General features: G+C 25.6%; 2 protein-coding genes across 2 annotated transcripts; one reads left to right on the forward strand and one right to left on the reverse strand.

The window, feature by feature from the left end:
• Positions 1-4,681: 4,681 nt before the first annotated feature.
• On the reverse strand, positions 4,682-6,095 carry LOC112597773. Its single transcript, XM_025343977.1, has 3 exons — positions 5,743-6,095; positions 5,350-5,570; positions 4,682-4,904 (listed from the first exon to the last, which is right to left on the reverse strand). Exons 1-3 carry the CDS (start codon positions 5,810-5,812, stop codon positions 4,779-4,781), a joined length of 417 nt encoding a protein of 138 aa, XP_025199762.1. The 5' UTR covers positions 5,813-6,095; the 3' UTR covers positions 4,682-4,778.
• Positions 6,096-7,490: 1,395 nt separating this feature from the next.
• On the forward strand, positions 7,491-12,383 carry LOC112590829 (ancient ubiquitous protein 1-like). Its single transcript, XM_025337983.1, has 9 exons — positions 7,491-7,694; positions 8,057-8,197; positions 8,268-8,415; positions 8,480-8,658; positions 8,727-8,888; positions 8,968-9,088; positions 9,200-9,371; positions 10,375-10,469; positions 11,901-12,383. The coding sequence occupies exons 1-9, from the start codon at positions 7,651-7,653 to the stop codon at positions 12,018-12,020; spliced, it is 1,182 nt and encodes a 393-aa protein (XP_025193768.1). The 5' UTR covers positions 7,491-7,650; the 3' UTR covers positions 12,021-12,383.
• Positions 12,384-12,483: the final 100 nt, after the last annotated feature.

The following is a 12,483-nucleotide window of genomic DNA, read 5'->3' on the forward strand; positions in this document are numbered from 1 at the left end:
TTACATCGAATAGATAACTCGAAAATCAACAATCCACAACGGATTTCTTAAGATTCTGCGATCGGTTACAATTTTCTGAGTGCGTGCAATGGCAAAAATTGTATAGGTAATAATTACATTACTAGGTATTAGATAGGTTCGTAAAATCTACACTGTACATATATATAGTATTTTAATTTTTATCGAGTTCACTTCCCTCCCTTAAAAGTTGTCTAAACGAACGCCCACGTTTTATTCAAAAGTTATTAGTTTATTACGTTAGGTAGTGTTTTTATATAGTATAATTGTTCAACAGTTAATTTTAATTACGTTATTATAATATAAAGTTAAAGTTTTAATTTTAGTTATAGCCTTAAAGGCACAAGTATTCAAACTTTCTAAGATAAGAAAATCAGATTATAGACGAAGTAAGATTTTATTGTTATTACACAAACATAATGTACCTACCTAAGGTCTTACGAATGACATCACATTGTTATAGTTCTTTATCTATTACTGACAGTTCTTGTTGTTGATTGTTGATACTTCAAAAGAAATTATAACAGAAAAATAAAAACCAAATGTCACGCCCACAATACTATCGTTTATTTACATTTTTATAGAGTTCTTTTTCATTAACGTTATTAACAGCAAAACCCTTTTATAGTAGGTAATAATAATAATAATAATAATAATAATAGTAATAATAATAACAATAATAGGTACAAAACATTTTAATTCGAAACTTCTTACTTTTATTATTATATTAAAGTTAACTCTCGACGTTTTTATTCATTCTTAAGTAAATATTTACATTTTACCTCTAATTGAAAAGAAAAACAATTGACTTCTAGAAAATAAAAATTATCAAATTGGTATGATTTATCATAATAATAAACTCCTAGCTCCTCACAATTCTAGCATAATCATATGGGAAATCAATAACAATAATAATTTATATACCTAGGTATACCACACAGAATAAGTTGGTCGTACATTGTTGCTATTATAATATATTAAGTGGTACACTGATCACTGGTGCAACTTGTCCTAAAATGTTGAGGTTACAGTAACCATTATAATTTTTACAATGCGATATAATATGTTTATTGGAGAAAATTATTATATGTTATAGTCATAATCACATCGTGATTCGTAGTTATAATATTATAATTAAATATAAAATAAATATTATATGATATGTAAATCGGGTTATGTATCTTTCTTGTAACTATTGTAGCTGATAAAAAAAAATTTCAAGTAAATTCAAATTTGTATTCATTGATTCTGGATAAATATTTTACGAGTTTAATTTTTTTAGAGGGAAAATATACGTAGGTAATTTTTAACAGGCTTAGCCACTCCAGCATTCTTTTTTGATCTTATTTATATATTCTTTATGTTCGTTATTATATTAAAAGCTATTTTATATAAGGAAGGTATATTAATATGGTATAAATACATTATGGTATTAAACACAGGTATCTAGGCAAATACAAGAGAAATTATGGTGGTGTAATAGAGTCCACAGATATATAAAATCAAGGAATGTGTATCTAGTGAAACTAGAGTGATGCCTATAACATAAGTCATGAAATTATAATAACGAAAATGATTTTGAGTTCATAAAAATATAGTTATTTTAACTTAATAAGATAAAGATCTATATTAGTATATTAGGTACGGTATCTAATCCTTACGCTATCATTATGGAAATTTTGCAGACTATTGCGTCAAGGGCAGCGAGTGAATTTTTGCGGGCTGACAGACCGCGACGCCATATTGCGGTTAGTGCCGAGCAACGTGCGTCAGCGCTGTAACCACAACACGTTTTTGTTAGGCCGCAATGGTAGCACGCTGTACTATACAGCATACTACCGAATGTTATCTAGACGGCGGTGCCACCGACAAAGCAGAAAGAAATGATTTACGTCGATAACTATATACCCAACCACAGTAGCAGAAACAAGATCAGGATCAGGACCGGAACCGTGATCTGGATCAGAATCAAGACCAAAATCTTACCATGATCACGGTTTGGATCTAGAACAGGAGAAGGATGAGAATGACGATCATCAAGTAGACGAGTCAAGAGATCAGCCGTGGGCAAACAATTACAGACATGTGACGAAAACGCTACCTACGTCCGTGAAGTCAATCACGGGGTTGTTTTTGAGCGACTACGAACACGTGTACGTTCTGTGCATGTGTAAGCAGCCGGATAGACGAGACGAGAAAGACCGACTGCAGATCGAGGTAAGCGTATCCAAATGGGTGCCTAACCCGTTGATGGAGACATTCGAGTCATTGAATTTACAGGAAGTTATAACGAATCTGTAAAGCACAAAAAGCACCAAGAAATGCAACAGTTCCAAAAAAAACCAGCTACTTCGATAGTCCCACCGGTTAAATTGTGTTCGATCTTGCGTTGTAGTAAAACGCGCCGGTACCACTGTACTAGTATTGCAGACTGCAGTCGACGTATCTAATGCGTCCTGATACTTCAGCCCTCTACCGATCTCTCCAGCTGTCTTTCAAGCAATACATCTGAAAACCCGCAATGTACATTCCCTGATGTTACCTACAGAATCAATTAAGTAGGTACATTAGCATTTCTACTGATAGATTTTCCCGAAGTTTCGGATTTCCTGTAATCGTGGGCTTAAAGTTGTTTCAAACATATCTTTCGTTTTCGTGTGCTTTAGAACAGCCATTGGATAGCTCATAATTTATTTATTTTGCTAATAACACTTTTCGAGTTTCGGATTTAGCTATCCGATTGAAGTTGTGTGTGTTATTGAATCTTTTATTGCGTGGTTTGAACAATAACATTAGAAATGTTTTCGTGTTATTATGAAAATGATCTGCACAAAATTAAAACAAAAAACTAATGCAAATAAACGCTTCCATTATGATGTGTACTGTGTAGGCAAAAAAAAATACCATAAACATATAGGTATAAATATTAATTATATTATTTTTCCTGTTCATAACTTATAGTATATAACCAACATAATGTTATATAAATTATAATTTGATCAAAATACAAAAATAATAATCGAAACGAGTAGATATGTGAACTTTTTTTTTCAAAAAACGTCGATTCACATAAAAGAGCGGATCATGGAGATCGATTCAAAATATCGATTAATCGCATGAAAAAGATCGATTTAGATTGTTCATCACAATGAATACTATAATACAATTTACCTTAAATTATAACTTGTAAAGACTGAAAACTATATTTGAGTAATTGCACGTAATACATATATGATATATAAGTATCGCACGAATAAAAAGACTGTGGATTTACTCTTGTTTTTTTATCTCATTAATAAGAACTTATGAGTTCTTGTGATATATACCAAAATTTTTTTTAATTAATGAGGAAAAACCTTAAAAAATAAAAAAACATCATATGTCTATACTCTATAGTTTAAAACGAATCAAAATATTTTGAAAATGAATGTATATAAAATACTTGATTAAACTGCATTTAGTGAAAATCTCATTTTTAAGTAAAATAAAAAAAAATAAAATTAATTTTGTCAAGAAGTATTTGTTTTTCTAATTATAAGAGTTTTTTTTTTTATTTTTGAACTCGTAAAGTATTAAATTGATCTAATTTTCTATTAAAATTATTGTCCAAAGTTTATTAATTTTAAGCACATTTTGTTACTAGTATTTTTAGATACATAAATAAAAACATACATTGTAAAATCAAAACCTACTAACATTTAGTGATATGCTCTGAATCTATATACTGGAAATCATTATTTTTTCACAGGAATAGATTAAAAAATAAAACGTAACATAATAAATAATAATATTCAACATATTATAATAGGTAAAAGGATTTTTGCAAAATTTATAATTTTCAGTGTTAAATGGATTAAAAACAAATAGACATATTTTATATGATTAGGTTGTACCTAAGATACATACAATTGAAAAGTTTAAATAAGGAATCATTTCCTTTTACTTTATAAAAAAATGAAAACATAAAAATATCTACTCAAGCAAGTCAATAGATATGTTAGAAAGGGGTTCAACTGGTTGAAGCCCTACTTATAGGCTTCTCTTAAATTTGGTAGGAAGAAAAAAGCCTATTTTTAAAAATTTACTTTATAAACAAGTAGTGGAAAGGAATTAGGTAATAAGTCTGTGCCCTCTTCAATGTTTTAGATAATATATGTTATATGAAAACTTAATAATTTATACTACGGATATTACACTGTTTATAAAATATTTATTGACGTCATTCCTCATTGTTAAATCCATGTCTCTTCCAAAAACATATGTGTAAGTACATACAGGTTTTAAATTTTATGTTTTCACTTTATATTAATTAATTTATTAATTTTAAATTTTAAATTTTAAAGGATAGTCTAAGGTATCTAAAGATATTATTATTAAGCATTTTTATAATTTATTAATTACTTTTTTTTTTATTTAGAACAGCTTTTAAAATAGAAGATTTTATCCAACATCATGTGTCATAATATTATGTATTGAATTTTATTGTACTAGAACTAGACCTTAATAATTAGTAGATATTGTTAATAAGATATAAATTAAAAAATTAATGTAGATATTAATAGTTTAATGTTGTATGAAAATGTTTGAAATTAAAAATAAAAACAAAGTTAAAATGGTTTATTTAGGTTTTTAATCTTAATGTATATGTAGGTAGTATATTTAACAAAAAAATCTTTATATTATGATTATTTTTCCGTAAAATAATATTTTAACCTTTAGATAACAATTTATAAAACACATCGGTTAGTAACATTTTCAAGTTAACATTCACATTCACATTCAAATTCATACTCTTCATCACAATCGGCACATTCAAATATATCTTCTCTGACTTTATTGAAGGGATAAGGAGGCGGAAATGCATTAAAAAACACAGATTCTTTAAGCTGAAAAAAAATTAAAATATGACTACATGTACAATTTGATATTTTATTTTATTCAAATACTAATTAAGTATTTATCTACATGTCAATGATACAAAATTAGAATATAATTCTAAATATTGATACTTAAATATTATTAGTAGTCATGTATAACTATATAAGAATTTAATAAGATGGATAAATTTTGTGTTAGTATTAAATTGTATATTAGTAATAACTTATGATTCTTGAACATTTATTTATCATATAAGTATACTAAGTAATTAGTACTTTATTAGCCTTTACTACTTTGTAGTCTATACTTTTTGTCTTATAAGTTACTATTTTATAGTATAGATAAGTAATAAATTTAAAAATCTATAATATCATTTAATAAACTAAAGTTTTAAATTTTTATCTTATGATCTGTACAAGAAGAAATTTTCTAAAATAATTAAGTTTGACTTACAAATATTATAGAACCAATCAATGAAACTAAACCAAACAAGAATACTCTATTGTAAGATTTGTTTCTTTTTGCATTTTGTTCTTTCCAATTACCATATGGCAATTGCATATCATCCATAGTTAGTATTTTGTAATGTATTGGAGGACAAATACATTCTAAGACTGGCTGTTTTTGTTTGCATTCATTTTGTTTTATGTCTTTTTTATCATGTAAACGCCGAACTATGTAAATGTAAAAAAATATTGTAAATTATAATAGATTAGTGAGTGATAACTTACTTGAGTGATTTCTGTCTACATAAAAATATATCAAATCACCAAGATGATGAATTTTTTATACAAAATACAATTTTTTATTTTTTACTTATCCAAAGCTAAAAGATTAATTTCTTACCATTAAGATTCTGTACCATATAAGAATGTCGATACAATTTCGATTGTGCAATGATCAATCTCCGAAACATATTTTAAACTTTTAATTTTTAATTTATATAGTAGTCAGTATTCAATACAAGTATTAGATAATCAATTTATTTAAAAATATATGTCATATAATACGTATTTTGATACTTAATAGATTTAAGAATTATACAGTGTAGTAAAAAATATGTAACGTTAAAACTTTATTGCAAATAATTAAGTGTAATGGACCGTCGACTGGTGTAAACTGTAAACGTATAACGTATAACGATTGATCGAAAGTGACTTAGCAATTTAGCATTTAGCAAATTGCAAATAAATAATGACCAACGTAAATAGTATTACTATTATTAAAATAATAATATAGATTTCGACAGGGATGTTACTAAAATAGTACCCATCTAGAATTTAGTATTTACCACGGTTATGAATATATATCATGGAATGAATGGTTGGTAAGATCTGCGGTTATGATGGTTAGATATTGAGAACACAACCCACAGGATAAATATTATTAATTATTATTTACCGTACAATTTTTTGTTCACATCTCAATATCTGAGATAGAAAATGACATGATTTTTTTTTGAAATTTTACATCATCGACTCCTATTTTATAATTTTTTTTATGACTGACAGCTTTGTGGATCGTGCGTATATTAGAACGAACGTCTCAAAAGTATTTTTGTCTATGCATCTCAAATAATTTATGGCAGTACTGTCTAGTTGCGGAAGTGTGCGTCAGACGTTCAAACTAATATTATTTTGATAGATGGCACTATCATTATCGTTCTTGACTGAAATCCTAAAAATCTTAACAGTGAATAGCGATTGCCATTTGCCACTTGGCACTTACTACTTTAGTATGACATACATAACGAATCAGTAATCAGTAATCACAGGCTTGCAGTCGGTGACATAGAAAGACTCGCTAACTTCCCTGATAAACGTAGAAAAAAGCGCCTTTTTACTAATTAAAAAATCAATGTGTTGATATATTTTTTTGTAATCTTTATTCTTACTAAATTTTTTTATGAATACAATTTATATTTATTAGTTATTATTATAGTGAAAATTTCAAACTTTAAAAATTTGCTTTTCTTGATTTAAGACCGGCGAATTCATCGATAATATAAATGTTGTGTTGAAGGTAGATAAAAATACCACATTTGAAGTATGATTTTGCGTCCCAGGCGTTGTCACAGTTCGTCTTACCCTTACTACGTCACTGCTTACGAGACTATAATATTTTATAAAGCGTGTAGGTGTATATACTATATACCTAGTGTTTAGAATATCAGTATAACAAGATGTAGCAAATTATTTTAAAAATATACAAATATTAAAATATTATCTTAACTATTACCTATATATTTTGACAAAATGTAAGTGCCAATCGTGTATGTTTAGCTTAAAAACCTAATCACAACTACTATTACAACTCTGAAGCAAATCTAATTATTACAAAAAAAATGTTAAGTATAATAAGTATCTTATTTTACCAATAATTCTTTATGGAAGAATTTAAAAAAAAACAGTATTTTTTTTTTATAAACATCCGTAGGTCGTATTTGTTTGGAGCAATCAATGCCACAATGAGCAATGATTGCCGATTGGTATCTACAGCTGCTGTCAGCTGACTAACGAGAGAAATTTAGATATCAGACCTGTTATCACCTATCAATACTTAAGAAATATAATAATTGATAATGCAATGATCGTATTCTACTATATTATATAGTATTAACTACCTATTATGTTTACTCAGATTTTTTTTAATAAATGACAATTCCACTGTTCACGAAGTGAAAACACATTTAGGCGTTTGAAATATAATTAAATATTTTGTTTCACAAATAGACAGTACAATATCCTCTGAATAATGAACGCCAAAATTGAAGTTGGAAATTTAGTGGAAAAATCAAGGTAAGCAATTCATTATTATTGTTGTATTATAATTTTTAATGTTCAGTTTGTTTCTTTTCGTTTTTTCCACATCATGAGTGTTTATGTTAACAAAATACATAACACTATTTGTACATAATCTAAGTACCTATTTAATGTATTTTGTTAGTAGTGCATACATGTAAGGTTGAATGTATGCCATATAAATGTCATATTTTTATTAAATCATTATGTTACTTATTTTAATACAATATATTAAACTGTTATTATTAGTTAAAGATAATTAAATATTTTAGTTATTACACTTATAATATTTATTTTTTTTTTTTGAAATGTTTACCTATGAGTTAATAAACTGTGATGTATAATTGTATAATTTTTAGGTTTCCAAAGACTGTAAATGAAACACTAGGAATAATTGCTTATTTTCCATTTGGAGTTGTACTAGTTGTTTTGAGAATTTTTATTGCAATAAATGCATTACTTTTAACAGTTATTTTGAGCAATTACCCAAACATCCGCAGGTAAATTATTTTTATAAATGACTGTTCATTGTTACGATTGTTTACTCATAATTAGGATTTGTGTTTATAGACCACTTCTAAGAATTATGTCTGGTGTTCTTGGATTAATTGTAGTCGAAAAAGAAAATTCTTCATCTAAGAACAGCAGAGTGTTGGTTTCAAATAATTTGTCATTGTTTGATCACATTGCGTTGCATTTGACAACAGGATGTTTTACTGTATGTATATAATTATCAATTATAAATTGTCAACATTTATTATATTTTTACTTCAAATTTTCAGCCAACAACTTTATTCAATACACCTATAGCATTGTATTTTGGGTTGATATCTATATTGACTAATGATAATCCTTCATCGGAGATCACTGTATTGAAACAATTTTTAGCTAACAATGATAAAAAATCGTTGCTCTTATTTCCAGAAGGAGCTTCTACTAATGGAAAATGCGCTTTACTTAAGTAAATATTGAAATGTTTATTTATTTTTAGATATTTATAACAATTTCTTTTGTTTATCAAAACACTAGATTTTCTTATGTACCAGCCTTAATAAGTGACAATTTACAACCAGTAGTCTTAAGAGTTACTCGACCATCATTTGTTAATATTAATATATCAGTGCTTGGATCAAACACTATTTCAGAAGTACTTTGGTTTTTTTTTGTTCCGTTTACTAAATTTGAGTACAAGTAAGTAAACTGTCAACTGTTTTAGTTAGCATCTATGTAATTTAATATTCAAATTCAAATTATTTAAAAATAATTATAGACTTCTTGAAGTGATTCAAAGATCCAAAGACGAATCTAATGAAACTTTAATGTTCAGGGTGGAAAAAGCTATTTCACAAGACCTCAATATATCTACTTCAAATATTACTAAGAATGCTAAAGTATGATAAAAGAAAATGTTGAAAGCTTATTATCTAATATTGTATTTTAAAGAGTATGATTAATATCAACTGCAAGTTACCTTTAATTAAATAATTTAATTTTAATTTTAGGATGAATATAAAAAAATATATTTAATCGAGTTGGCGGAAAAAAAAGCTAAAAATCATAATAGACATGTAACTCGGGATAATTTTGAAGAGGATCCAGAAATATTAAGAATGGCTGCACAAGTTACTGATGTTCTTCCATATGTTCCCAAAAATGTCATTGTTGCTAATCTTAGTAAGCTGATTAATAAACTTCTATTTATAAAATTAATATAATTTTGTTTTTTTATTTATAAAATAAATTGTCTTTAAAAAATTGTTACTGGGGATCACGAGTTCATGTATTATACTTATCAATCTTGCCAAGTCGTATAACAGTTTAATTTGTAAATTTGTACTAAGGTTGACAGGACATAATAGGGGTGACCTGCAAGAAGAGACTTGTGGTTTGCCTAATATATTAATAAATATGAAAGAGCTAAAATGAAAATAATATTACATATTAATATATAATATGATTATCGTAAAAAAGATAATTCAATATCAATTGTAATAAAATGTGTAAAATACATAACAATATAAGATATTAATTAATAATTAAATTAAAATATATATATATATCTAAATATCATATTAAAAACACTATTTTTTTGTAAATATTTTATTAATTGAAATTTAATAAAATATACTTCTTTTATATTGAAAAATAAAAATATAATTTTTTTTTTATGTTAGTATTTTATGATAAGATGTAATCAACAGTTTGGCCACCCCTGGGATGTAATATGTGAAATTTTGTTTTACTTTTAAGGTTTTTGCTGTTGACATTTTTTTTTAAATTTTAAAAGTATTCCTTTTTTTTTTTTAATTGTTAATGGTTTTTAAAAGAAGGTATCAATTATTTTAATGTTTATCATGTACAGAACTTTAACTCAAATTATTAAATAATAAAAATTATAGTCAACCTGCTAGGTCCAATGAAAATAATTATAAAGACATGCATGATCAAAAAAAGTATTTATATTTTATTAATTTCACAAAATATTAGGGTGAATTAGGTTTTGTTCATAAAGTAGATTTCTTTTTTTTATTTATGAATTATTAAAATCAAAATAACACATATTTTTTAAACACATTTTATTACATTCTATATTATTATATGAGCCTCAGACATTATTATATAATATATTAATTATGTTATAATTTCATTCAATGGATTTTTTTTTGTTGCTTTACAGGGCGAACAAGAAGTGTTGACATAACAATAACTAATATGCTTGATGGTACTGTTAAGTTTACTCCATTGCCACAGTCTTCCAAACCAAAAACAACGGTAATATATGAAATATTATGCAAATTATATAAATTATTGCTACAAAAACTTACACAATAGTCCAGCAGTTTCTTAACTATTTTGAATACACTACTCTAAAAATAAGAAAAATAAATTATGGCTCCTCTGAATAAATGAAATAATTTTTATCATTAGTATATAATGTATACAATGTAAAAATTTACCTTTATCTTCCCCTGTTAAGTGCTCACAGTTTAGGAACCACTGTTGTCTGTTTTACTTGCATAAAGATATTAATATGTCTGATTTGTAGTGAACATTTTTTTTCAAATTTTATTCACTTTTCATTATTTAGTTATAATATTTAACTTGAGTTCCTTTTGTCTAAACTATTGATTATGGTTTAAAATATTTTTATTTTATTACATAATACATACATTTATTATGATCTTAATAAATAAACAATCAATAATCAATTATTCCATTAAATTGATTTTATATTAACAGTAACTTAATCATTGAAATTTAGACTTTAGTTATTACACTTGTTTTTTCATAAATCATTGGCAACAATTTCCCATTATTAATATTAAATATATTGATTTACCAAAGTTTAAAGAGGATAGAGATATGAAGACCCAATATGTAAAAAATAGATTATAACAAAGATTAAACTAAGATTTAATTGAACAATTAATACGTGAAATAATTATTATTATCTAAATGAGACAGGAAACTTGTTTATTTTATAAAGAATTAAAATATTGTGAGCTCAATACTACACAAAAATATCATTAAATTTACTGTAAACAAGCACAATAAAATATCATAAGTTTTTCCTATTTTTTCATTTTACATTTAAATTTGAGAAATCAATTAAAACCGAATGAAATAAATGTGTTGGTCTATTAATTTTATTTAATTTAAGAGAATATTTATTTTACATTGGATTGACACATAACAGACAAAATTCAATACATAAAATCATTTTTTTTTTTTTTTTTTTTGAGTAATTTTGGAATAACATTTTACTATTATAAAAATATCAGTAAATAGTACTTTTTAAGGTTTGACATATAACGATTTTATTGATTGACTTTAAAAATAAAAAAAATTTATGTCAAATTTTCATAATTTATATAATGGGTAATTTTATTCCAAGATCACTAGCAACATAAAAAAAAAATGATTTAGGCATTTTATCTGTTATGTATAGGCTAGCAGTGAAAACAAATGGTGCGCTAATATTCTCTAAATTAATATTATTTATTTCACAAAAGTTAACATGATCATTAACCACTTATTTTTATTTTATTTAAAATTCTGTCTTTGTTGTATTATAAGTTATTAACTTCCATAAAATTCAATAAGAAAAAAAATTTAGTTTAAATCATATTTTATAGTTTGTTTTGCAGTCTTGTACTGTTATGTTTGATCAATGATTAATTATTTTTGTGGTTAATTTTATAGACCAAAAAAACGGAACCCAATAATTTTGGGGTTGGATCATTCTTAGAGAGGAAAACAAAATTAATTAATGAAGCTCGCCAACGATACATTAAGAAACATGGACTTCATCACTTAGTTTAGTGACTTACACCGATGTGTAGATAATGGCTAAAAAACATTGGTGTACTTTATTATCATTGTGAACATTTCCCAATTTAATTAATTTGAACGCTCTTTGTTTACTATTGTTTTTTTTTCTTATGGAAATGGAGCAGGTACTTATTGGATATTATAAAAGGCGTTTATCCTTTGTACTAATATTAACACAATTCTTATTAAATAAATAAATTACTATAGACAATATTTATGTATTATGTTATTTCCTATTGAAATTTTGTTATACATTTACTTCTTAAGTAAAAAACATTTATGTCATTTGATTGTATTCTTAACATGTTCATACATGATACATGTATAAATACTAAATATAACACGTACACGGATCAAGTAGTGTTGTTTTATGATATGTTTGTAAATCGATTTATTATTATAGTTAATCATTTTATTTTTATTTTTTTTTTTTTATTGATCTTATATTATTATT

Source organism: Melanaphis sacchari, unplaced genomic scaffold (genome assembly GCF_002803265.2).
Source record: "Melanaphis sacchari strain LSU unplaced genomic scaffold, SCAv2.0 Contig0_pilon_pilon, whole genome shotgun sequence".
NCBI lineage: Eukaryota > Metazoa > Arthropoda > Insecta > Hemiptera > Aphididae > Melanaphis > Melanaphis sacchari.